This window comes from Lathamus discolor, chromosome 3 (assembly GCF_037157495.1).
Source record: "Lathamus discolor isolate bLatDis1 chromosome 3, bLatDis1.hap1, whole genome shotgun sequence".
Classification (NCBI taxonomy): Eukaryota; Metazoa; Chordata; class Aves; order Psittaciformes; family Psittacidae; genus Lathamus; species Lathamus discolor.
In genome coordinates, this window is record NC_088886.1 from 1,092,362 (window position 1) to 1,119,339 (window position 26,978).

At 46.2% G+C, this 26,978-nt stretch overlaps 1 protein-coding gene across 3 annotated transcripts in view; it reads left to right on the forward strand.

The window, feature by feature from the left end:
* Positions 1-26,978, forward strand: part of NEGR1 (neuronal growth regulator 1) — a 271,823-nt gene that overhangs the window by 97,736 nt on the left and 147,109 nt on the right. For all 3 annotated transcript variants that reach the window (XM_065673034.1, XM_065673032.1, XM_065673033.1), the window contains exon 2: positions 25,393-25,625. In XM_065673034.1, the coding sequence (XP_065529106.1) occupies positions 25,393-25,625 (233 nt within the window). The remainder of the gene's footprint in view (positions 1-25,392; positions 25,626-26,978) is intronic.

Sequence of the window (26,978 nt, forward strand, 5' to 3'; positions counted from 1 at the left end):
GATGAGCTCCAGAGGTCGCTGTCAGTCTCACTCGGTGATTCTGTGAAGCTTCTTTCCAAGCTTTTCAGCTCATGAGGACATCCGATGGGAGCAGAGGCCCACCAGGAGGAGTCAGTAGAAACCTGAGTGCCATTGATTCTTCCGAGTTAATTTAACTAAAGGCTTTATGGCAGGAGCTGAGAATTTACACGGGCAGTGATTCATTTATTTTTCATCCATAAGGGGAGGGTTAATTGAGGAGGAACCCGGCTTTTTTCCCCATAATATCCTAGAATTTCAGAGAGGAGTGAGAGCCTGGCCTCTGAGCAAATCCTTAATAATCACTAGTACTGCAGTATAGATAATATTCCACCTCCATAATTTGCTGAATAAGTCTGTATTTCTCCACTTGGATCTGCCTTAGGGAAGCTTGAACTAAGACATCATTTTTCCCCCTTAATTTTTCTGAAATATGTATATTCTGGGACAGGTACTTCTTGCTCATTTGAGATGCTTTATGGAAATGAGATGAAAGTGCTCTAGCCACACTTTCCAGTCTCCATTATGGAAATATGATATATCTTTCCTTGGGAATCACATCTTTAAAGTAATAGAAACTTTTTGGCATTTTACTTTTCCAGACACGCTGTCACCCTGTGGTTGGAGCCTGTTAAACCAGGAGCATCTCTGATATAATTAGCTAATTCCTTCATTAATCTCTATAAAACGTGCTTGCAACTGTGAAATATTTGCTGCACATTCAAAACACTTCTAAAACTCTGAAGCATTCACCAATATGCAGCGCCCTGTTCCCTGTGAAGCCCCCACAATCCTGATGCAACTTAAATGTTAAAGTCTTATTAATTCCTCTTTATCTAAGGGATGCTCCCGGTAGCTGGTGTATTGCTGTCGAGGAGCTCTGTGTTCGGTACTTAAAGCAAGATGTGTTCCATCCTCAGCTGGACTTCCAGAAATATATGGTGACAGGAGAGGCCGGAAAGCTCAGGCATGCTGCAGGAGCTACCAGCCCCATCAGTAAATGGCAGGGTGGACCAGGAATGAATGCGCTGTGCACAGAGCGCACTGGTTTTTGTTCAGTTGGGTATATGAAGGGCCAGTGCAGAGCTTGTCTTCTCTAGATCAGGATTAACATGAGGGTTTTTGGTGGACTCACGTCGTACTTCTGGAGCAGAAGTGAATAATAATTATGAATTCTAAATGTCCTTCAGTTACAGAAGGAAGAGTTCAAATGTCAGTGGTGGTTAAGCACCAGGAAAATACCATCATATGCTTGGAAATGGCTTCTCTGGTTGTTCATATTTTCCCCTTTCTACTTCGATTTATTCTATTCTATCTTCTTTATTCTTTTGTCTGACCATGCTCTATGTGATGGGACTAGCTTCTAATAACTGTAATTAATTATTCCAGTGATTTCCATTTATTGGTATCTCAATATTGTTGAAGGATTGTATGGATTCTTATATGCTTATATGCTAGGCGTAGCAGTGCTTTGAAATCATGGTGGAGTTACAGTTCCTGCTGCAGTAACAAGTGCGGGTTAATATGAGACATAGTGTTGTCATCAACAGCAAAAGGAATTTTGGAGGTTTGGGGTTGTTTTCTTTGTTTTCCCTTCTGTTGGTCTTTGAGTCTTGGGAGAGAAGACAGATGATGGAAAAGTGATCTCTCTGTGGCCACTAACATGACCTTTTGGCCACTAGCCATGATACCTTCTGATATCTTCCTTGTACATCATAGGAATCCAGTGACCTAACTTGAGGATGGAAAGACATTTAAATGATCATCACCTTCCCTCTAACAGAAAATATGGGCTTTGAAGAAGACTTGTAGTAAAAGTACACAGCTCCAACACTGGCTGTTGAATGTGGAGCAATACTTTCAAGTAGGCTGTGGGCAAAGATCACTACAGCCTTGCTGGGTGTTGGATGGGCATGTAACTTTGTTAGAAGATCTGCAATGCCCAGAGCAAGCTGGCCCAGTGCTGCAGTCACCCTGCTCTGAGCAGGAGGGTGTTCTGGGTGGCTCCAGCCCTCTCCAGCTGTCCTGGGCTCTGGAGCACTGTGGTTCTGTGAAGCAGGAGCTGCCCATGCACTCTGCGCTGTCCCAGGGCTGCTTCAGCAGGTACCTGCAACAAAAGGAGCCAAGATTCCATTTTATCCCTCTCCCCTGAGGTTTCCACTCTTCCTCTTGCCTTACATTGTGTAGCACCAGCACCTCTTCTGCTTCCCCTGGCTCTGCAGCAAGAACCAGTCAGTCCACAGCCATGCCCTTTGCTCTTTGGCGATGTTCACCACCTCCTTTGTAACTTCTGAAGTGCCCTTAGATGTGTCCGCAGCCTTCCTTTGCCTCTTCCCCGTGGCCCATCCTGTGTGAGCTGGGTGCTGGGAAAGGCTTTGCAGAGCTAAGTCAAGCAGCTGCTTGAGGAGGGGAGTGGGCCTCAGCCAAGGAGCTGCTGGATCTGATGGGCTGGGGTGGCTGAGGAACTAAACTGGACTTCCTTGAGAAACCAGTTTAACTTGTGAGCTGGCAGAGTTCTCTGCGGGAAGCTCCTGGCAATGGGTAACCCATCCCTGCTTGGAAGGGCTTTTAATTTGTGAGAGAGGCAGATAAATACTGTTTTAGTAGAAACGGGTGACAGGAGGGAATGAAGTTGTGTGACAGTTCAGGCAAAGAAGTTTGACATTTGTAGGGGTTTTTGCAGAGAAAACGTCTTGATGTGCTGGTGCTCCTGGAGAAGTTGTGGAATTGCATTTTTAATTATTTGTCAAGGGCACCTAGAGTCTTAGGGTGTATTATTTTATGTTTTATAGGTTGAAATGGAAATAAATAAATGTGGTTGAGAGCCCAAATGACTGTCTGCACAGTGTGCGACAGCACTTAAAATGCGTTGGTGCATTAAAAGCGTGGGATATATTACAGGAGCATATTGAACAATGGAACATCTCATCTGGAGCGACGCATTCAATTTTGTTTGCCTACTCTGAGCTATAATTAAGATTGACAAGGTTATCCAGAGCAGGAGGAGAAATATGACAGGAATTTTACACATGTTGACACATGATTTAAGAACTATAAGAAATTAAATTTCTGGACAACAAATATGAACGCAATTAAGACAAAGCTACTTCAGAAAAGGCGGGGAATGAATTTTGGGGAAGAAACACTTGGACCGTGAGCTCTTCACCTGGCTGTTGTTGTGTTGGTTTGATGGGGTCCTCGTAATGCTGCTTCTGCAACAGAGCCTTAGGGGTGGCCCCAGAGCAGATACCACTAGCAGTAATAATGGAACTGGTGTCAACTGGGATAGGAGAGCTGACAGACAAGTGCTAGGAAAAGGTTGCAGAAGGGCTGGATTTTTGTATTTGTTGCTCTCAATGAAAAAGAACACTTCTGGTTCGGAATACTACTATTAGAGATAAACATATAAATAATATAATTACGTTAAAATATGATGTAATTATAAGCTATAAATATAAATAAATATAGACTAAATACTCCAGGTGTATGTATATGCCAAAGCATGTCCAAGGGCCTGTTGCAAGTCTTGTGGCCCCATTGTCAGGCAGGCGCAGGGACTGATAACCATGGGATAAAGCATTCCCCAGCCATATCTTCTCCAGTCGTTGCTCCTCCAGATACTCTCTCAGCAAAGCAATAGGTTTCTATTGTTTTTTTGCCTTAGCCACCTCTGCAACCATGCCAGGGATCCCCCAAACTTCAGGGCAGGTATTCCTGGTGCACACACACAGGCTGGTACCTCTCAGCCTTTCAGACAGTGCCTGTACTTATCAGATGGATGCTGAAATGTAACTCCCTGTCTAACTGCAGCTTTTCTTTTCCCCATCTGCTCCTACTCGTCTCTAGCTTATCTGCTGCTGCTTTTCCTGAGCATGGCCAGCATCACAAACTACATCTTTCATTCCTCTTTTCCCTGGGGGCTAACCACCTACAGCCTATTTCAAGATCTATTTTCAGCTCACTAGCAATTAACATGTGATATTGCAATAAGTCTGGGCAGCAAAATTATTGGGTCATTTCACTGAGCTGTCCATTACAGCTAAATACGCAATCAGGCATCTGTGGTGGTGCACGGAGCCAGCCCTCCAGTCCATTATCCTGCAGTCCATGGACAGCCAGCGCCACACTTCTGCACACGCAAACAGGACTGCTATTAAAAATACTGGAAATAATGAAGTCGATCTTTTGCCTGCATATAAATACAGGGCTTTCAATGGAGGTAATTTGGGCTGAGCACGTGCAACAGTTAAAAGCTAGGACATTCTTTTTTAGAATGGTCTGCAAATATGTAATTTATGTGCAATTATGTCCATAAATTCTGTCTTCTACCAACACACCCAAACAAAGGCCAAACATGTTTCTGTTAGAAACCAAGAGGATCCAGTTCTCCAGTCTTTCTGCAAGTGATGCCATCCCTTTAAATCCCTAATGTAAATCCTCATAAGCAGGCCCATCCACTTAATTCCCACAATATGTGTAAATTTACCGTCAGCACGTGTCAGCGTCCCATCAACACTTCCCCTTCCCTCCCTCCAACATGTGCCGTGATGTGGAGGGGTTGTCACTTGGATGGTTGAAGCAGGAGGATGTGATGGGAGGTTTAATCTGCCAATCTCCTCCCGCATGGTCCCTGGGCTGGACCGAGCATCCCAGTGACTGCCAGCCTACCTCCTTCTGCGTCCTCGTCCCAGACCTGGAACTCAGCCACTTCCAGAGCTTGACCATCCTGTCAAAATCGTAGTGTTGGTTCCCTGAAACACTGTTCTGCCACTTTGCCTTTAGGGTTTGGGTCTTTTCCTCTTACACATCAATTTTCATACAGGTTCTTCCCTGTAACCAAACCTGGGACTGACTTACATTTCTGCCTAGAGAAGTCAAGCAACCTCTGAAGTGTGCAGGATAGCAGTCTCTTTTGATTAATCAGATTTTATACAATATTTATTACTTTAATAAATGAAAAAGCCCTCGCTAACCTTATTGCAGGTACCTCTATATCCCCCCAGTGAAATTAATAAAGACTTAGATCTCTGGAGAACACTGACTGTCTAGCACAGGACCATCCTGAGAATGTATATAGCTAAATGGAAATATTCTATATGCGTACGAACTTTATTTATATGTTAGTAACAAGCTGGTTTGGTCAATTTTCTTGACATTTTCTTGCCTTTTAGACAAGAACCAGTACAATATTTAGGATATGACTCCCGTAGCTTCAGTCCCGTATGAGTTTGAAGGTAACTATGGCTTAGACAGTAGTGGCAGGTAACGGTGGGAGCTTGGGGGTCAGCAAAGCCAGATTTATCCTGTTCCAGAAAAAGGTGATTTTCTCCAGGGGTTGTACCCAGCACAGCCTCTGCCCAGTTAAAACCTCCCCCGGCTACCCTGACGCCCCGTGGCACTGCGGTAGCAACACGGACCTCTCTCCATCCCTGTTCTGTTCCCATGCTCTTCCTTAAACCAGTAAATCTCTGCTAATTCTCTCCCATGTTATAAATCAGACTAAATCACTGATGTTTGCCTTGCTGTCTATTAAAAGAAGCTGTACGTTAAAATTTTGTGATGGAGAAGTGATTTTAAGACATGGAAAAGAGGTTAATGCCTTTGTGTGTGCTTTCTGGAAAGGTTTTTCATTCTGGAGCTGCAGATACTGCTTATGACAGACAAGCTGATTAATCTCAGTTGTACGCGGCTCTCAAAGATTAATAACCTCATTCTGATTCATGCTATTTATGGTGCAGCTCAAATGTTTGGCTTTTTTTAAGTGCTGGGGAAGTGTAGAGCAAATGTTTCTCAACCACCCCAGCTCAGCCTCTGGACTGACTATATTCCACCTGCTCTTGGAATAGTTGCTTAAGAACATGTATTGATTTCTAGTGCTCTCAGCAGCAGCGCTGATGGCACTAACAGTCCATCGGTAGATGTGTTATTGCCTGTAGGGATCTGTTTTTTCTCCTTGCTGTTTTTATTCCACTTCTAAAGTAAGGTCTTTGACCCTAGTTCTTGTATAAAAATATGTTTGCTTATAATATATTGCTTAGAATAGTGTAAAGCCTTTGTTCCTGTTCAGTGCTTGTCAAAGGAATGCTGTCAGCTGATGCAAGTCTGCTGGAGGATGAGTTGTGATGGGGGAGTAATTAATGTTGGTGCCTCTTCCATGTCTCTGTGTACCTGGGGATGACCCCTCCTGAGCAGGTCTGTGCCCCAGGATTTGTGTCCTATCTGTTAATGAAAGAGCAAAAAAAACCCAGGAAACCCAGGAATCTAACAATGGCTCAAAGCAAGCAAGAGGCTGAATCCTCTGTAAGCTCTCTGGGAAGCAGCATGTAAGGCACTTGTCTGGGAGGGAGCAGGGAAGGCGGATCAGTAATCCTGCTCAATGTAGCTGTTTTTAATGAAGTCACTCTGCACATGGCATGGTGAGGTTCCACCTCTGGTTTCAATTATTTCTGCCCCAAACGTGGCCAGGTTTGGGGTTGGTTTGTTTGATTCCTTCTCTTTGCCAGCGCTCTGAATTCAGCTTCCCTCCGAGAGCCCAGCTCTGTTCGTTCCAGTTACATTTAATAATAGTAAAAAAAAGACTGCTGTGTTTCATGCTCTCTGCAGGGTTATAACCCCCAGCATTCAGCAAACACTTCTGCTCATGCCCAGGACGTAGCAGAGCTGGGCTGGCTGATCTGCTATTGCCTGGCTTAGGGAATTGGAGAAGGAAACTTATTTTTGCTAGTAATTTTAATAAACGCTTATAATAGATGTGTTTCATATCACGGAACCAGACCCACTTGGGCTGGAAGGGACCTTAAAGCTCCTCCAGCTCCAACCCCTGCCACGGGCAGGGACCCCTTCCACTGGAGCAGCTTGCTCCAAGCCCCTGTGTCCAACCTGGCCTTGAGCACTGCCAGGGATGGGGCAGCCACAGCTTCTCTGGGCACCCTGTGCCAGCGCCTCAGCACCCTCACAGGGAAGAGCTTCTGCCTCATATTGAATCTCAGTCTCCCCTCCATCAGTGTGTATGCGTGGGATGAATTTTTAAGCAGGATAACATTGCTGCATAGCTCTTTTCAGAGCAGTATTCCCTTTTCTCACCTAAGATGCTCAAGGCCAGCAAGAGCAGACCAGGGTAGGGGTTAGAGGACACCAGGCTGTACAGACATGAAATCCTCATTACAAGCAGCCTCTCATTGCCCCCTGACCCCATTCTGCTGGCTGTTCCCTTGCGGACTGTAAACCCAGCTCCAGGCAACATGATCCTGAGCTAACCAGGGCCATGTTTCGGGTGAAGCACAGCATTAATCCCTAGTTGGAGCAGGCAGAAAAGGACTGAGGCTGGTGCTGGAGAGGGATGGAAGGATGGACAGCCCAACAGCACAGCCTGGGGACAGCTCATTTACCCCATCAGTCACTGCTTGCGTTATCCCACAGTGACTGCCTTCCCATCTTTCACAATATATTGCTCTTTAATGCTTGTGCTTTGGCTGTAATTGATTTTAGCCTTCATTTAACCACCCTTCTGAAAAGGCATAGCAACCATCCATGTTTCTGTATGATGATTGTTTCTGTTACATGATTATATTTCTACATAATGATTGAGCAAGCAGCTCTAGTGGAAGGTGTCCCTGCTCTGGCAAGTGGATGGTACTGGATGAGCTTTAAGGTGCCTTCCACCCAAAACCAGTCTGAGATTCTATGATGGTTACACAGTGATGTACCTACAGAACTCACAGTGACACAGTTATTGAATTAGTTATCATTTTACAGACACGTGCATACTGATATGGCTAAAAAGCTTGCAGGTCTTCTATCTAAATAGGAATTTTAGTGTGTGTTCCATGTTTTCCAGTGTGATTTTCTTACCTGTTAATACACTCAGCATCCTGATATACCTCATAGAGAGGTCATCAATAACAGATACGTTTGTGAAAGTCTCTTTGCGCTGATGTGAATTTGTTAACTTTCAAATGGTGTGGTTCTCTTTTTCCACCTCTTTTACAAATGAAATGAGCAGGCAACATGTTCTGATGATGAATTAGCAGGCTGGGGAGTTTTGTTCAAAGGAAAACCATAAAGGGAAAATAAAAAAAGGAATTGTTACTATTAAAATGCCTGTTTACAGGTGATGTGCTAAAGGAAACTCCTCAAGAACCGTTCCTTGCTACACACGGGTTATCAGGCTGGCTCAGGCTTTGCCTTAGAGCAGTTGCACAAGCTCAGGTTATCTCTGCAGAGATTCAGATGGTATAAGTGGATTTCCCAGTAATTATAAATATAGCTGTGAGTAGGTAGCCAGTGAATGCTTGTTTGGACAGGTTGTTCATCCTTCCTCTGTGTGTGCTATCACTTCTTCAGGAAACAAATTGTGCTGAGAAATGCCTTTTTTCTGCAGCTGATAAAGGTACATTTGATGTCTCCGAAGTTAGCTATTGCTATATTAGCTATAGATTGGTATATATTAGATATTGACTTATTAAATATTTCTCTGAAATTAATTAATCTATTTCATTTAACTTCTCTGAAATGAAAAGTAGAACTTCTCGTCTCTCCCTTTCCCACAGAAGGTTGGACTGAGTGATCCTTCAAGGCTTCCTTCAAGCCACGCTGTTCTGTACCTCTATGGGATGACTTACATCATCAGTACTTAAACCTGTTCAGAGCTATGGTGCAGGAGAGTCATCAGTTTGAGGACCTGCATCTGCATGGAGGCATCAGGCAGTGCAGGGTTCAGGTGATGGGTTTCACTCTCCCTGTGGCCAATGGTGTGTAGGTGTGGGGTGAAATCCCATCCATGCTGAAGCCAGCTAGGCCCCTTGGAAGACTGGAACAAAGACTCCAACTTGTGTTATCTCCCTTTCAGCAGAAGTGCAATGCAGGTCTGGTTTTGCCACGTGTGGCAGCTCTGGTCAGTGCTGTTGCCATTCTGCCTGCTCTAGACCTTGTCAGGGTTTTGCTTTAGCGCAGTCTAGGGGAATGAGTACACATTTAAAAGTAATCGCCATTCACATCCGTTAAAACCATTTGCTATAAATGACATCACCATTTCAAAGATAGGATTTGAATGCAGTCAGCACAGCAATGTTATTTACTGCATGTACCAGGTACAGGTCTCTGATGGAGCAGATCATGGGAGCATGCAGACATAGAGCAGTTGGGGTTTATGCCTCTTCCCTCAAAGCCAGTCAAATGCAAGGTAGTTTCCACTCCATTGTTTCCATGTTATAAATAAGGATCCACAGCAGCAATTAGGAGCAGACAGAAACCTGGCTCCATGCACCTTCAGTGGACATGCTCTAGGACCGGCTCTACAATGCAGTGGGAGATAGTGTGAAAAACCAGCACATCCGAATCAATAGCTGTGCTTATCCTGCAGTAACCCCATAAGGGTCGTGGGCCATGTTCTTCAGGCTGGATTACAGAGGAGAGCGTGTGAGTGGCTGCTGGGAGAAGATAAAGAACACCAGCTGAGTGGAGATGGTGGTTCGCTCAGTAATGGGCTTCCTTGGCTGCCTGCTCTAAAAGCTGAATTCCTCCAGTAAAATTTCTTTTCACGACGAGTGAGTCAAGTGGAAACACAGCACGAGAAATGAGAATAGGCTTCTGAGGGGCACCAAAAACCGCTCACCCTGTTAACAGGGCGAGGACAAAAAATCACGAGTTGAGGCGCGACATTTGAAGATGCATAGCGCGCTTAATGCATCCTCTCAGACTTGTAACAACCCGTTCATGTCCTAAACTTGGCCCAGGTTAGAAGACACCCCTAGGCCAGTTCTCATTTTCATGGAATCACAGAATCCCAGCCTGGTTTGGGTTGGAAGGGACCTTAAAGCTCATCCAGCCCCAACCCCTGCCATGGGCAGGGACCCCTTCCACTGGAGCAGCTTGCTCCAAGCCCACAAGGCAGTACCTCATACTGCAGGAGCAGCCCCTTGACCTTTCAGTCCTGACGTGCAGATCTTGTCTTTGGAAAGCTCCGGTGGGAACTGGGTGCATTTTACATCCCATTCGAGCGTAAAGAAGATCCAGCATCAGCAAAAGCATGTCCTGAGCTGTGAGTTCCTATCCCAAGCTCCTCCTCTTGCAGCATCAGCCTTGTGTAAACAGCACAAGAAAGAGCCGTGGCAGGGGAAGGAAGGGGTCACTCCCCTGTGTCCCTTCTCAGGTGTGGTTGCACCATGCCGAGATCTCCCCCCAGCTAGGTGTTTCATAATGTTATTGGTAATGTATTAGTAGTGGTACCATGGAGCAAGCAGCTGTGAGGTTCATCCAAAAGGCAACTGCAGCCCGAGATACCTGTGTGCCAAGTCCCTGCATTTACATCAGCCAGCGTGGCTCCATCTATGACCTTTCCTTGCTCTTAAATAAAGAGGTTGTTCTGGTATCTCCTGAAAGATCCATTGCGGAGAAGGAATGCAGCACAATTACTTTTGCCTTTCTTAACATTTTATTTTATTACTAATATTCCAAACTGGTATTTCAGCAAACAAAACGTTCCAGGAGATAAGCGCAGATGAAATTACAGTATCACAGGATGGTTTGGGTTAGAAGGGACCTTAAAGCTCCTCCAGCTCCAACCCCTGCCACGGGCAGGGACCCCTTCCACTGGAGCAGCTTGCTCCAAGCCCCTGTGTCCAACCTGGCCTTGAGCACTGCCAGGGATGGGGCAGCCGCAGCTTCTTCAGCCCTAGTAGAAGTCATATGGATTATTTCGTTATTAGTTTGGGTGGGGAATTCTATTTCCTGAAGGCCTTTGATACTTTTAAATGTTCCTTTCGCTCCGCAGAAAGGTGAAGATGACTTCTCCAATATTGTCACAAAAACGGAGCTGTTGAAATTGCTTTGTCTGCCAGCTACATGTTCCCAAATGTGTTATATACTGACCCGGAATGCTGTGCACCTCTGTGTAATCTCTGCTCTGCCTGACACGGAGCAAAGACCTCACCCATAGATCATTCAGGCACTGAAGTAGGAACTAAACCTGAGTCTAAGGGAATGTGAGAAACATCAGAGAAATGGGGTGCTTGTCTTGTTCTGCCTTTTGGCTTAGTCTCATTGTGGTGACAGAGGCAGCGGTGGCTAGTCACACACAGCACACTGCCAGGCTGCAGAGGAATTGCTGCTGCAGGGGAATGTGTTATCTGTAACAATGCCAAAATACAGCACAGGATGCCATTTCTTTTTGGATTCTTTTTAATAAGTTTTAACAAATTTGCTTCATTTCACGAGGCGAGGGAGTACTTGGATCCTCCCAAACACAGAAACATTAACCTGCTGCTCCAGTCTGCTGAGCAAGGCAGGGACACTGGAATGTGCAGAGCCCTTAGTGGCATTGGTGGGGCTGAGCAACCTCCTGGACATGACCGACCTGGGGACAGAGGGGGTTCATGTGATGCAGGAGGTGCAGCGGTTGCATGGGACGTACAGGGGGATGGATGCACAGGGTGCAGCCTGTGCTGCAGCTCAGCCCATGAGCATTTGCTTTGTGCTCTCAAGCCCCACAGTCATTTCTGTTTGATTTTCACTTGTTTTCTGCTAGCTGTTTCACGTGTTTTTCCCTCTCTGAAGTGCTCGCGGTTACTCCTGTCTTTAGTGTGCAAACAAAAGCAAATCAAGACAACAGCAAGTGGAACGTGCGGGGCACTCAGCAGCAGCCGCTCTGGCAGGAGTATTTGAGCTGGTGCTCATGAAATACTTCTCCACAGGGAATGGGAGGCTGGACCCACTTGGCCTCTGCTGTAATCAATGAAAAAGCTCATTCTCACCAGCCAAGTGCAGGTTTGGTCTTTTCCCATGCGTGTCCCCATCCTCAGTGCGTGCTGGTTTGTGCTGGGTGACAATGCGGGGAGATAAGCCCCAAAATGGGGCTCATGGAGCTCCACCAGTGATACCCTCATGCATCTGCTTTTGGTCCTCCTGCCCTGGAGAAGAAGGAGAGCCCATAAAGCATAGTGCTATTTTCCGTTGGGGGCACTTTCTGATGGTGAATGCTGCAGAGGAAGGAGATTCAGACCAGCATTTGAATGGGGTGCTGCAGGGTTTTACAACAAAGGCAGGCAAAGCTGCCAGGACTGATCCCAGCAGTGCCTTTTGATACTGGGCAGCACCTTCTTTACACCCTGAAGGGGCATTGCTGCTTTTCATTATTTCCTGTGTGCTTGATGCTTTTCCATACGGAACAACGCAAAAGTTTGGTTTCCTGTTGGGAATATTTCAACAGCGCATCTTGTGCAAGTGGTGGTGAAACATCTGTGCCCACAGCTGCAGACGCTTGCGTGGGGCTTTCCTTGTCTCTGGGTTGTTTTCTTTGGTTTGCTTTGTTTTGTTTTCTGTGGGTTGCTTTGGTTTGTTTTCACCATGCTGTAAAGATGTTGGTTGAACTGCAGGCTAATAACTTAGTTGTCTTGGTTCGACTGCAGGTTCTGTTGTGGCTGGTTATTTATTTATAAGCTTGCCATCTCGGCTATAAAAAGCTTTGTAATACCCCAATAATAAATGCATTCATCACCACATCTTCTGTAATCACTGCAGTTCCTGAGCTGCTATTTGGCACTCATTAGCTGCAACTCCCATTCACCTATAATTTCTGAGAAGCATACAATTATGTGTTATCACTACTTGAAGTGATTACTACACTGTATGTTTTTAAGATAATGGCATGAAACACTCCATGATGAATTATACCTCTCTAGGTAGCTTAAATTCTGTCATTAACTCTATTATTTTACTTAAACCATCCTGGAGAGAATTGCGTGGCAGGGTTGGCATTACCTTCTCGGAGAAGAGAACCAGGTCAATACTGATCCAATAAGGGACGTGACACAGCACACAGTTATCTCCCACCTACTCATGGTCTAGATGCAATTGTAAAAAATCCTAAAATCCAACTCTTTTTTGCTTGGAAAAGGATGTTTTTTTCATTAAGCCTATTCAGGAAGAACATGATGCATAAATCCTGAAATATGGTACAAGGGGAACGGCTTTAAGATGCCAGAGGGGAGACTGAGATGAGCTCTTAGGCAGAAGCTCTTCCCTGTGAGGGTGCTGAGGCACTGGCACAGGGTGCCCAGAGAAGCTGTGGCTGCCCCATCCCTGGCAGTGCTCAAGGCCAGGTTGGACACAGGGGCTTGGAGCAAGCTGCTCCAGTGGAAGGGGTCCCTGCCCGTGGCAGGGGTTGGAGCTGGATGGGCTTTAAGCTCCCTTCAACCCAAACCATTCCATGGGTCTCTGAAGAAATCCTGGAGCCAGGCAGCTGCAGCCCATGTCTGTGCCTGGGGAGGATGGAGAGGGGAGGTTCTCCCTGCTGCGCTGCAGAGCAGCAGCACCCACACCTTACTTTGCCTGGAGACGTTATTTTCCCACTGTGATGCATTTCAAACAGAGCAGGTAGCGAGGACCTCAGCCTTGCATTGATTCTTCAGGCAGGCATCAGGCATTTCCCAGCATCAGGAGCCAATGCAGGTTCTCCCTGAGCATTCTCCCCCGTGCGTACGCAATGCCGGGTCCCCATGAGCCTCTCCTCTATCCTATAGCACACTGCAGCCCCGCATCAGCATGATGCTCTGTTCATTACCAAATTACTGCATTTATGGGGATATTGAGTTTAAGAGCCATCCAACCCTCGTTATTTTACCCTGAGTGCACGTTACCGTAATAGCCTCCTGTTGTAAGCCCTCATTTTTTTGTCAGAGCTTATTGCGTCAGTGAAGGAACCTTTGTTTCATTTTAGCATGAAAAACAAAGACTAAAGTGACTGTTCTGATACTGAAATAAATGCAGTTAATTAAATCATGGCTGGTTTCATTCACTTCTGTATTTCTGGATGCTCGACTCCTTCAATAGCATGCTGTGATATTTAATATTTGCAAAGTGACACGGGATGTTGCTGGACCTGATGTTTCCTCATTCTGTGGGCATCATCCTTTGCTTTGCCGTGGTCTCAGAGCTTATGTTGCTTTTTATTCCTTTAATTTGTGTTTCTGTGTTGTGTGGCAAAAAAGCGGGGTGGGGGGGGGGGTGAAATTGCCATCTGGGTTGGCTTCACCACCAGAAGAAAGAGGTGATTTATCTATTCCCATAACATAAACCATTGGCTCTTGAATTTTCAAAGACCCCTCTCCCTTTGGAGACACTTCCCTTTAAGGAAAGTGCGAAATAATAAAGACAAAACCATGCAGTGAATTGTTTCCTTGCTTTTCTACAAGGAAAATTTCTTCTTTATAATATCCGGAAGGCAGCTTCTCTATATCATAAATCTGTAGGAATTAATAAAGATCAAATGGAGCCGCCAGCCCCTTTTTAATATTTAAAATAACAGGATTAAGCTGGGAGCTACTGAGAATAAAGCCAGGACTATCGGAACCAATAATATTGTGTGATGTGCTTTCTGAGCCTTCAAAGAGAAAATAATGTGCTTCATGAAATAATTAATAACTAATAATTCTTAGCTTTACACTATAATGTTTCATTTGCTTTCATATGAAATAGATGTGTGAAAGGGGTGGAAATACCTTTGTATAAATAAACACATCAGGGTAATTTGTAACTTGTGATACTGACAGTTCCTCTGTCCTGGCCATCAAAAAAAGCCACTTTGTGGCAGGAGGGAAATGCACATTATGGTCGTGGCTGGTGGCTGTGATGAGTGTTAGAGGCCAGGAAGCCCCTGTGAAAATCATGATTCACCTGGCTGGGATGGAATAATAGGTACTGAGGTTGAAACCCATACAGATTAAAGCTGAGGTAACATCACCTGTAGAGCAAATGGCATTTAAAATCATGTAGAAGTAGGCAAGTAAACACTTTTGCTATTAATTATTAATATTCTACTGGTTGGTGCTGAGACGCTGGCACAGGGTGCCCAGAGAAGCTGTGGCTGCCCCATCCCTGGCAGTGCTCAAGGCCAGGTTGGACACAGGGGCTTGGAGCAAGCTGCTCCAGTGGAAGGGGTCCCTGCCCGTGGCAGGGGCTGGAGCTGGAGGAGCTTTAAGGTCTCTTCCAACACAAACCATTCCATGATTTATGATTTTCCATTAAAAGTGTTTCCGATTTAGGGATCGGTCCATGTTTTCGCACAGACAAATATCCTGCAATACCTTGAAGCACCTCAATGCAAATGAGTTTATAATATCCCGGAGCTGGTGATGCATGATGAAGATATAGTCTTCTTTCCCTCTTTCCCTGTCCTGTCCTGCTTTCTCTCCCTGCCCTGTCTTTGGTCCATCCACAGGCTGGCAGCTACCTTGCACCTTCACCATGGTGAGCTATAAGAAAATCTGCCCAGTTCCCCTGGTTAATAAACTACACGTGCATACTGTGGACATGGCACAGGAGCAGAGCAGGGAGGTTAGTTATGAGAACTACTCGTGAACGTTCAGGTAGCGCATATCCCTGCTCATTTCAGGCACTCTGCCAGCGGGAGAGCAACCACTGCTCTCTGCTCCTCTTGGAAAAGTCCACGGGTCAGCAAATATTGAAGGAATTATCTTGGTTTCTCCCTTAGTTTGCAGATCTCCAGTTCTGAGCCGCTCTTTTAGGAAGCGAGGTGATGGACTACTGAGAATCACGGGAGATGGGGGGGAGTAGGCTTGGAAGAACATCTTTATTTAGAGGAGGTAATGATGAGTTAGAGTGTTGATATGGTGCTTAATGAATAATTTGACGGCAAGCAGCGGGTAAGATGTCTCAGGTATGCCTGGTCTGTTCAGCCCTGAAGGGGAGGGGATGCTGCAGCATCCTTGGCTCCTTCACTGTCAGCCCAGTCTGCTGCTTGCTGTAGGTGCCCTTCCAACCCAAACCAGGCTGTGATCCTGTGATGCTCTTTGCTGTGAGCAGGAGTACGCAGGTGGCTCAGTGCCGGGCGTTGGGGACATGCATGTTCATATAAAGGAACCTCACCGTGTGCCTGCTGGGTGCCACTGTGGGGCAGGAATCACAGAGCATTCTTAAAGGCAGATCTAAGGGCTTCGGCATACAGTGAAGGTGCCAGGCAAAGCAAAGCTGGTATCTTATTGTCAGCCAGGTTTGGCTGCTCCAGACAGGGCTGTGGGGCTCTGATTTTAAACTCTGCTTTGAACCTACTGCTTGTCTCCCCTGTTTTACATTAACTCTGTTCATCAGCCGTTCCAGAACCCATCTGTGCACATTCCTGTCCCATTCACGGCAGAACAGTCTCCCTCTGCAGGAAAAAGGAACATTTGCATGTTCCACAAATAAATAGTGTTACCTCTGCAGGGAGGGAAAGGAAATGTCTTCCTAAGATTGTCTTTTAAACTCTGTTCAATCTTTCTTGCTATGGCTATCTAACAAGAAAGAAGTCTGTCTCGTTGGTAGTACCCTGTATGCCTTGCTTCCTGGGTGCAATTCCTCCGCAGTATTTAAGGCTTGCTACACCTCAGAGATATGAGGTTGCAGCTGAGCACTGGCCAAATCTCCCCAGCGACCTCCTGCTCCTTGTGTTCACTGTTCCAGGCCTGGAATGGGTGAATTCCATGGGAAAACTGTGAAATTGGGGCAGCAGCATCTTTACTTTGCACCCCGTGTGTGCTGAGCTTGTGTGGGCACAGATGCTGATGGGATCAGCTGTGGGGATTGGAGCTTTGGGCACAGAGATAACCACAGCTTGGTGTGTACCAGCCTGGTCAGCAGCTCCCCTATGGCCTGAGACTCTTCTGTTAGTAAAATAGAGAAAAGCTGTGATTATAATGAGTAGCTGCACAGGCTTTCATGAGAGTTCCATGTTTCTGAGAATTCCATACAGCTTTGAGCTATAGCAGACATGAGAAAAGTGAGTTTGATCATAAAATGATCACCTGTAATTGCACCTGAGTTATTTTTATTGTTTGGAGAATTTCCTTAGTGTAGAAAACCTGGAAGTTATTCATCAGAGTTCATGGAGAACCCAAGAAGACATTTATCAGGTCATCGGTAAAAGGGCTTTGCAAAAGTTCTTAGCATGTTTCCAGTGTGATTTGCTGCTTCTGGAGCTCGGATTTACCATCCTATGTTCTGATTTTCTGGGTGTTTTTCTATGCTCATCCCTGCCCCTTGCGTTTCTCCCCCCTTGCTGCTTAGCTGAAAGCCAATCACCTCTAAAGCAGAAACATTTTGGCAGCACTGTGGCTTTTTGCAGTGTTTTTCTGTGTTCTGAGGCAGGTGGTTATAACTCAATGCCAAAACCAACTTCAGTGGGGAAAAAAAAGATGCTGTAGTAAGCAAATCCAACTCTGCTAAGTGTTTCACATCTGCTTTGGTGAACGCTCGCCCACTGCAGGTGATGGAAGGGAGCTGCTGTCATCCCTTGTGGGCGTTAAAGGGAGCTCCTCCAGCATCCCAAAGCACCAGCCATACAGAAGCAGACAAGTCAAATTCTTCCAGGTTTTCAGTGAAAGGAAAGGATTTCAGGACTTTCTCTAAACGAGATAGAACTTTTAACCTGAACTTCAATGGGATTACTAGGTTTTGGGGAGCCAGCCTACACAGAGATGAATCATTTTCTCACCTGGGGTATGTGTCTTGCCATTCTGGGGATGTATTTTATGGAGGAAGCATCTCACAATGTGTCACTTGGTGTCTGCTCTAAGTCAGAGCTGTGCTGTGAGCCAGACCCCTGGGGCATTTCCCAACCAGCTTGGCCTTTTCCCTGTGCTCCTCACCGTCATCATCCAATCTGGAGAGGGACCAGAGCAGACACGGTTGAGACTAGATGGAGGCCCATGGGGCTGACTGGGTGTAAAGGGTTGTGCGTGTGCTGGATTTGCCTACAGATTTACAGGACAGTTTTAAACTCATTTCTCCTTTCAGCTTCACAACCTGGGACAAGTAAGTGGCTGCTCCAGAAGTGTGGGTAACGATAGCTGCTGGTTCTACTTGAATGAGGACTATTTTCCCTTTAATGACTGTCCAGTACTATTCGGCTTAACCCCAGAGAGGGACTGGGATGCTGCTGGGGACAGGCAATGTCAGCACATCCCAGTGCTACATGGGCTGCGGGGAAGCTCTGTGTGAATCCCACAGAGTTTGCTCCAAGGGCAGCCAGGTGGGCGCTCCCACCCTGCTGCACTGCGATGGCGCGTCTAGAAAGAGCCCGTGTGCAGCTTTAATTAAGCAACCAAGAACTGTTTTTTACAAAGATTAATAGGTCTGTGTTTTAATTATGGGGAAATAATAGACTGGAGAGGCAGGGAAGTGGGAGGAATCCAAAAGAGGATTAAAAACTTTCAGGAAGCTGGATGAGAGGATATTTTTCCATGCTCGCAAATTGCAGACGATCATCCCCATTAATAATGATTGGAAAAATAATAAAACACCTTCAGCCATACACGACACTCAACATTAAAATCTATTTTTTATGCATGTTGAGTAGAGAATTTCTGATTACAATCATCAGTTAAAAATAAATTGTTCTTTTTTTCCAATCTCCCAAGTTTAAAAATAGAAGAATTATCTTCTGAGTTCAGCTATAGTTAAATCAATACCTTTCCAAGCAATGTAAAGGTAGAAAGAGCAAAAGTTGCTTTTGTTTAATGATGGTTATTTCTTTCACTGTGCTACAGTATTATTATTCACCTCTAAAAATAATTGGTCCTATGCATAGATTTGAAACATTACATTGCAGAAAATGCTTCTGTGCTGTGCAAAATGTTTTAAAGTTAACATAATATAAGGAAAGAGTAAAGGGGGAAGAGAGGGAAGGGCATGAATGTCTGAAGTTTCTTCTGGTTGCCATCTGTTCAATAACTCATTACCCATCATTATGCAGGAAAAGTTTTCTTGTTGGGCTCTATTGAACATCAGCATGCTTTGCCTTGGATTCTCTGCTGGTGGTGGGCAGTGATGGACCAGAGCTCCTGTGGGCAGCGTCAGAGCTGCCCTCTGCCAGGAACCACCGTGCACTTTCAGCGCTGGGGTCCCAATGGGAATTTGTGTGTTCTCATCCAGAACTGTGCATTGATCTGGTGTTATTCAATGTATCGATGGAGCTTAAACCTAGGAGAAGCTGGAGAAGGGTTTGGCTCCCATCTTGAGGCTGACTCGTCCTGAGGGCAGGGCAGTGGCAGGCGTCCAGCTCCTCACAGGACCACATGAAATCAAAACTCTGCTCAAACCTGCTCTGTTGGAGCGAGGGCAGAGGAGGCCATGGGGATGCTGCGAGGGCTGGAGCAGCTCTGCTCTGGAGCCAGGCTGAGAGAGCTGGGCTGGGGTAGCCTGGAGAAGAGAAGGCTCCTGAAGGGGAGACCTGAGAGCAGCTCCAGTGCCTAAAGGGGCTGCAGGGAACCTGGAGAGATGAAACCAAGTCCCTGCTTGTCCTTATTTCTGTTCCCCTGCAGTAACGGCAGTGCGGAAGCATTGCCTCCCCCTGCCAGGGACACATGCAAGATGAATGTGCAGTCCGAGTTGCTGCAGAAGAGTTTTAACCACGTTTTCAGAAATGAGAAGCGATTTGCAAACAGAGAGGGATTAAATCTGTTAGATTAGAAACCATTTCTGAGATGAACCGTTTGATTGCTTCTTCCGTGGAGTAAATACGCACTTTATCCCCTGCATCTCGCACGTGTAGCAGGAAAACACAGCTTGGTGGCTGCTGTTTAACTCAGATCTTATGCACGAGATCTCAGACAAATCCTGCCACATTTCCCTATCAGTTCACTCCCGCAGGGTTAGGGTGCTTGCTGGGCTTTCAACGTAGACAGAAGAGTGCGTTGGGCTAGTGAAGGAGCCTGTCCGAGTTAAGCTGTTTAATCTGTTTGCAAAGAACCTTCTTTGGGATAAAACTTTTAGACAGAAACCAGTGTGCTTCCACGACTCAGCATGCTTCAGCAGGGTCTGAACAAGACTGGAATGTTTCTGCCTAGTTCCCTTTTAAATGCCGGTTTCACCAAACTTGACAATGTTTCTCAACAGCTGAACATTGCTCCCTTTTCAGTCCTTGGCCTGTGTATTTTCAGGGCAGTTGAATACTGCAGAGCTTTTGCTGATTAGTGGGGTAGAGAAGAGAGTTGGTTTTAGCAGGTTTTCATCTTACCCGTGATAACCATGTGCCTACAAATAAATAAACCAAACGTCTTATTTGTTGTAGAACATTATTTGGAGCAGATACCTTTGTATATCAACGAAAGGGTGAGAGTCTCCCATTCCTTTCTGCTGTGCTGTATCTCACCATTGCTCAGCAGGAAAGAGTTGACATCAAAGAGGCTGTGTTTAATGGTTGCACTTGATGATCTTAAAGGCCTTTGCGAACCCAGTTGATTCTACCATTCAATGAACTGAGAGTTTCTGGGAACCTTTGGGGCTGTGCTGGTTTTTGCTGGGATAGAGTCAGTTTTCTTCACAGGAGCTGGTGTTGGGCTGTGTTTTGGGTTTGTGCTATGAACAGTGTTGATAACACAGGGATGTTTTTGTCACCGGTGAGCTGTGCTTCAGCAGGGTCAAGGACTTTTCTGCTCCTCACCCCACCCCACCAGTGAGTAGGCTGGGAGTGCACAAAGAGCTGTGGAGGAATATGGCTGGAACAGCTGACCCCGACTGCGTATCCTACACCATATATCATGCTCAGCATATAAAGCTGGGGGAAGCTGGAAGAAGAGGGGAGAAGATGCTCTCCAGGTTCCCTGCAGCCCCTTCAGGCACTGGAGCTGCTCTCAGGTCTCCCCTTCAGGAGCCTTCTCTTCTCCAGGCTGCCCCAGCTCCATGGCCTCCTCTGCCCTCGCTCCAGCAGCTCCACGTCCCTCTTGTGCTGCTGCCCCAGAGCTGGAGCAGGGCTGCAGGGGGGGTCTCCCCAGAGCACAGCAGAGGGGCAGGATCCCCTCCCTGAGCTGATGCTCACGCTCTGGGGGTGCAGCCCAGGACACAGTAATGCAAGCTGGTAAATGGCCATTGAAACTGCAGGCTTCCTTCACAGAACCTCATTTCTAACTGACTGCATCCAGCTGCTCTAGAAATACCAGTAGAAAAGAAATCCATTGTGGAAAAATGACAGTGAATCTTGGCTTCTCCCCAGTCTTCTGTTCATTAGAATCAATTGGGAAATGTTTGTAAGACTTTGTAAGTGGCTCCTTCCTTCTCTAAATGGGACCAGACCCTACAAAACTCCTCCTGCAGGGATTCACAGACATCTGCTGCGCTCTCCATCCTCAAAGAGATGCTTCCCCATGACATCCCAATTCTCTGCTATATAAACTGTGATTTTTTATCCTGTATTCTATACAGCTTCCTTCAGAACCTTTCAGATTTCACATTGAGATCATTAATTAAATGAATGGTTATTTTCATGTTCCATTTCTGAAGAATGTCAGCCTGATGCTTCTAGATTCTTATTCCTAAAGGGAATGTCATTTTCCCCCTTAAACAATACTGCCATATGCTTCAGCTACGAAATCCCCATTTTCTCCCACCTAACAGTTTCCATAATTGTGCTATTTTAATGTTTTATCAAAGAGATGAGATCTATTGCATTTGCCTCTTCTGTTGGATTTCCTTCATGTAAAAAACCTCTTTATGAAATAAAATGTCCCATTAGTCTGTTGCACTTTGTATTATATTCCTTCCACTCTGAAAGTTGTTTTAAAGCCCTGAATTCTATTGTGGTTGGCATAGTGGTTAGCCTGAAATCTACCTGATTCACTCTCCATGTTTCCTTAAATGTAGATAATACATTTATTCTTTCCCTGTCACACAACACCACTTTCAGGTTGGTTAAAAACCCCACACATGCTCCTGCAATTGCAGGTTCCTGCTCTTAGACCTGAGTCCATCCAGGGTTTTCTCTGCCTGTGCCTTCTTTGCTGCTCTGCCTGTTCCCACATGCTGGATGTCACCTTAATGGAAAACTGGAGTACAGTGCGCAGGTTTTGAGCCACAGTAAAATGTCCTTAACCTCGCTGCAGACAGGTTCAGTCTTATTCATCAGCTCATGGAAATAGTTTCTTCTGCATGTTCTCTCTGTCCTTTTATCCCTTAACTTCTCAGCCACTGAGAGGAACTCTCCTTGCTTCCTGCTGGATACACTTCTCCCATCCCTGTTTTCTTGTGCTCTCTACCCACGCTGTCACCATTTTCTCCTACTCAGGTCTAAGCATTGAGAACGATCAGCCATTGGAATAATCTCCCCAGGGAAGTGGTGATTCCCCAGCATTGGACACTGCAAGGATTCGGCTGGACAGGTTGGACCAAATGACCCTTGAGGTCCGTTCCAACCTGGGATTCTGTGATTCTATGATCTCCTTTGTCCAGTCCTCCTGTTTTTAAGACATTTTCTTGTGGCAAAGTGGTACTTGAAGTATCTCCAGTGATTTTATCCTCATTGTATTCTCATACTTCACACAGTGCTGTGCTCTGCTGGTGTTTACTGGGTTTCACATCATTATATTTCCTTTCCTCACTTGCTGCTGTTTCATGCATTCTCCTGGATGCTCGGAGAAATCATTGTTCTGGCTGAGCATCCCCAGGCCAGCCTTGTGCTTGCTTGCATTGACAACGCATAGACTGCATTGTCTAAGCATTAGTTGAACACTGATGGTCTCTGATGATCAACTGATCACTTGAAATGCCTGCGGGATTGAGGAGTGGTCTTTAGTGTCCTTCCTCATTGTCCTTTCTGTCTCCTGTCACCAATGTCACTCCCTCTTTCCAGACAACAGAGAAGTTTGATGGCTACTCCAAAACCATTGGTTGCATTAAAAATGAGGGTATCTCCTGGGGCTGTTTCTATCCTACCAGCCTGTGTGTAGATGAGCGGCTGCTCCTTTGCCTCTACTAGTCTGAGGGCTCTGGTGCAGCTCTGCATCCTCTGGCATCACCCTGTTCCCACTGACTACTGCATTCTCCCACCAGATCCACAGGGATCCCACCCCAACAGCCATCTCCTTCCCTTCTCATTGGCTGGACAGTGCTAGGAAGTACCTCCATCATGATGCACCAGCTTCTTGCCTCTTTTCCCACAAGGTTTTAGTGGCTGTGCTTGATGCTGAGCTGCTCTTCAGACTTGTCAGAGCCGTTTAATCACATGCTTCGCATGCACCCCTCTTTGTCCCAGTGTGCAAGTGAGCAGCTTCAGAAGGAAAGCTATTTCAGGGAAGGAATTACAAATGTTTCCTAATAGGCAACACAAATTATTGACAACAGCAGCATATTGCAGTGCCTAATTACCTTAGGAGAAGCTTCTACTTCTGTTCTGCCTGGGCAGCTTTTTTTGGGTAGCATATCCACAGAAAGGATTTTCAATTAACATTGACCTTTAATACTTGGGCTGGATTTTGAGTCTGCAGATGGTGAAACGGACTACAAATGAGATTTTGCAATATACCTTGTTCTTTGTATTTCTCAGCTGATTAGTTTCAGCCTGTTCCCAGTGGCTACGCAGGTGCATTCAGCTCACAATTCCTCAGCAATCTCCCGTGCCATGTTCAACCCCCTGAGATATTGCGTAGAAATGCTGTCAAACTCCTCAGAAAGACATGTTTTCATTCTCCAGCTGCACTTTTTACTCATTTTAGCAAAAACAGAGTCTTTGTTTATGGGGGAATATTGTTAAACTGAAATTCAGAAGGAAAAGAACCCGGCTGGAGTACATCTGCTGCCGATTGTAGGGGTGTTGTTGCTCATTGAGCTGCGGTTAAGGTGACTATTATACCCCAAAGAGCACAGTTATTCATTATTGTTCTAATAATAATTGGGAAAAAGCTCAAGTATGACATAATAAACAAATCACATTTGTCTGAGTCACTGCCATACAAAGGAGCTTTTAAGAAATATTTAATAGAACTCTGATTTGTATTCCATTGTTGCTGTCAGCAGGGAAATCCATGCTAATTGAATGTATGTTTTCTTTAAACAAGATGTCTTGAACATGATCAGCAATGACAAATCTAATAATGCCTTGAAAAGGAAAATATATCCTTTTGGATTCTAAGTTCACAGAATCCTATAATCATGGAATGGTTTGTGTTGGAAGGGAGCTTAAAGCTCCTCCAGCTCCAACCCCTGCCCCGGGCAGGGACCCCTTCCACTGGAGCAGCTTGCTCCAAGCCCCTGTGTCCAACCTGGCCTTGAGCACTGCCAGGGATGGGGCAGCCACAGCTTCTCTGGGCACCCTGTGCCAGCGCCTCAGCACCCTCACAGGGAAGAGCTTCTGCCTAAGAGCTCAGCTCAGTCTCCCCTCGGGCAGGTTCAAGCCATTCCCCTTGGCCTGGCCCTACAGGCCCTTGTCCCAAGCCCCTCTCCAGGTTTCCTGCAGCCCCTTTAGGCACTGGAGCTGCTCTCAGGTCCCCCCAGAGTTTTTGATAGAAAAAATCTCTTGGTTCCTTAACGAAGCAAGCTGAAGTTTGCTGTTCCTTAGGCAAGGAGAGTAATTTTGCACAGCACACGTGCCTGCTCCTGATCAGTAGGGGTTGAAGGTGGAGGAGAAGGGGCTGCTCTGATGGAGTCATTGTGGCTAGGTTAGAAATCACTGAGACTCACTACCTGCTGCTGCACTGACACTCACAGCAGGAAAGCCAGAAAGGAAGAACATAGCAGAAAAAGATATCCTGAAGGAGCTAGCAAATGAAGTTGCTAAGCCACTGGCCGTCGTATTTGAAAAATCATGGCAGTCAGGCGAAGTTCCCGACGACTGGAAAAAGGGAAATATAACTCCCATTTTCAAGAAGGGGAAAATGGAAGACCCGGGGAATTACAGACCAGTCAGTCTCATCTCTGTGCCTGGCAAAATCTTGGAGCACATTCTCCTGGATGGCATGCTAAGGCACATGAGAAACAACAAGGTGCTTGGTGACAGCCAGCATGGCTTCACTAAGGGGAAATCCTGCCTGACCAATTTGGTGGCCTTCTATGATGGGGCTACGGAACTGATGGACAGGGGTAGAGCAGTTGATGTCATCTACCTGGACTTGTGCAAAGCGTTTGACACTGTCCCACACGACATCCTTCTCTCTAAGTAACAGGACAAGGGGTAACAGGTTAAAACTTAAACAGGGGAAGTTTAAATTGGATCTAAGGAGGAAATTCTTTCCTGTGAGGGTGGTGAGGCACTGGAATGGGTTGCCCAGGGAGGCTGTGAGTGCTCCATCCCTGGCAGTGTTCAAGGCCAGGTTGGATGAAGCCTTGTGTGGGATGGTTTAGTGTGAGGTGTCCCTGCCCATGGCAGGGGGGTTGGAACTGGATGATCTTGAGGTCCTTTCCAACCCAAACCATTCTATGATTCTATGATCTGTGTTCATTGTGTGTTTGTAAAGTCAGCTGCTGGTTTTATGATGATTTGTGAATTAACAAATGGTTCATGTTCTGAGGTTCAACTCTAACATACTGTAACATTCAGTCCAAAAATCAATAGCAAGTTAACGGTGTTTTGAAGCTCTCACTTTTCCATGCTTATGGTCTCCTCTTTTTCCCTAGGTGTTACTTGGAGGATGGAGCTTCCAAAGGTGCCTGGCTAAACCGGTCGAGTATTATTTTTGCTGGAAGTGACAAGTGGTCAGTAGATCCTCGGGTTTCAATCGCCACAGCAAACAGACGAGAATACAGCCTGCAGATACAGGATGTCGATGTGACAGATGACGGTCCCTACACTTGTTCTGTGCAAACTCAGCACACTCCTAAAACGAAGCAGGTGCACTTAACTGTACATGGTATGTGCTTAAACCAGATGAAAATCCTTATTGGGGATGCAGTAGAAAAAAAATCAGTTTATAGATGGGAAATGTCAGCTTTTAAGCATACTTTAAGGCACCCTGTCTCCCTTCCTCCCTTCCTTTCCTGTCTTACTTCTTCCCTCCCTTTCCTCCCTTTCATCTGTTTCCTCCCTTCTCTCCCTTCCCTCCCTTCCCTTCCTTCTTTCCCTTCTCTCCCTTCCCTCCCTTCTCTCCCTTCCCTCCCTTCTCTTCCTTCTCACCCTTCTCTCCCTTCTCTCATTTCTCTCCCTTCTCTCCCTTCCCTCCTTTCCCTCCCTTCTTTCTCTTCTCTCTTCTTGGATGTATGTGGGCATAGACTGTACTTGTAGTTTGCATGTATCCTTACAAACAAGACATTGCTTGTGCCATTGGCTCTGGACCAAGTAGATAGCTGACAGAAGGGTCTCTAACTTGTGAAAACCAGGTTTAAATCCTCATTCCCGCTCTGCTGACAATGGAACAAGATGTGGAAATACAGGAGGAAAACACCAGTATGATGGTTGTGGTGCAGTTCCCTGCAGCGGTACTCTGCTGGTATCTGTTGGGTTGGTTTAGGTCTTCTGCATGGCACCAGATTTGGTTGTTTTGGCTGGTGTTTGCCCTAGCCACCATGTGCAGGTGCTTCATCAGGTGCTGAGCTCGTGAAAGGTTTACATTTCAACATTTGCGTTTTAACATTGATACCAAATATCTGCAGAAACACCCTCACATCCCTCAGGATATCATGGTGTGGTCAGAAACAGGCAGTGCCACTGCCGCGGCACACGGCAGGAGGGTCGTGATCAGGACCTGGCTGTCCCAGGGGATGGAACAGGGCCACGAGCCGTGCTTTGGTGGTCGTGTAACACAAGTGTTGAATCAAAGCTGACTGATGGATGCAGTGAGACAGGCACAGGGGCACACTCTGTCACGCACTGCTGGCAGGTGGCAGGGCCGTGAGCGGTGCTGGCACCCCAACAGCCCCTCTGGCTTTCTGATAAGAGCTCTGAAGGAGGATGAGTTGTTTTGTGGGTTTCTTCAAGGCGGTTTCTTGAGGGCAGCTTGGGAGAAAGAACAAAAATGCTTAATCCTTGGCGTGTGTTTTGCAGCCCCGGTGTCCCTGGAGCTGCAGGTGTTGTGGCTCTCTGAACCCTAACCCTAAGCTGATGAATGGCATCTTGGAGCTGAGGCTGAGGTCCCCAGCTACAGCAGCACGGGTGGCTTAGATGAGAAAGGTGTGGAAGGAACAGTGCCGGTGCAGTGCTGTGATTCCCTTGGTACCCTTTTGGAACCCGGGTGTCCCTGGAGCTGTTGGCTTTGTGGCTCTCTGAA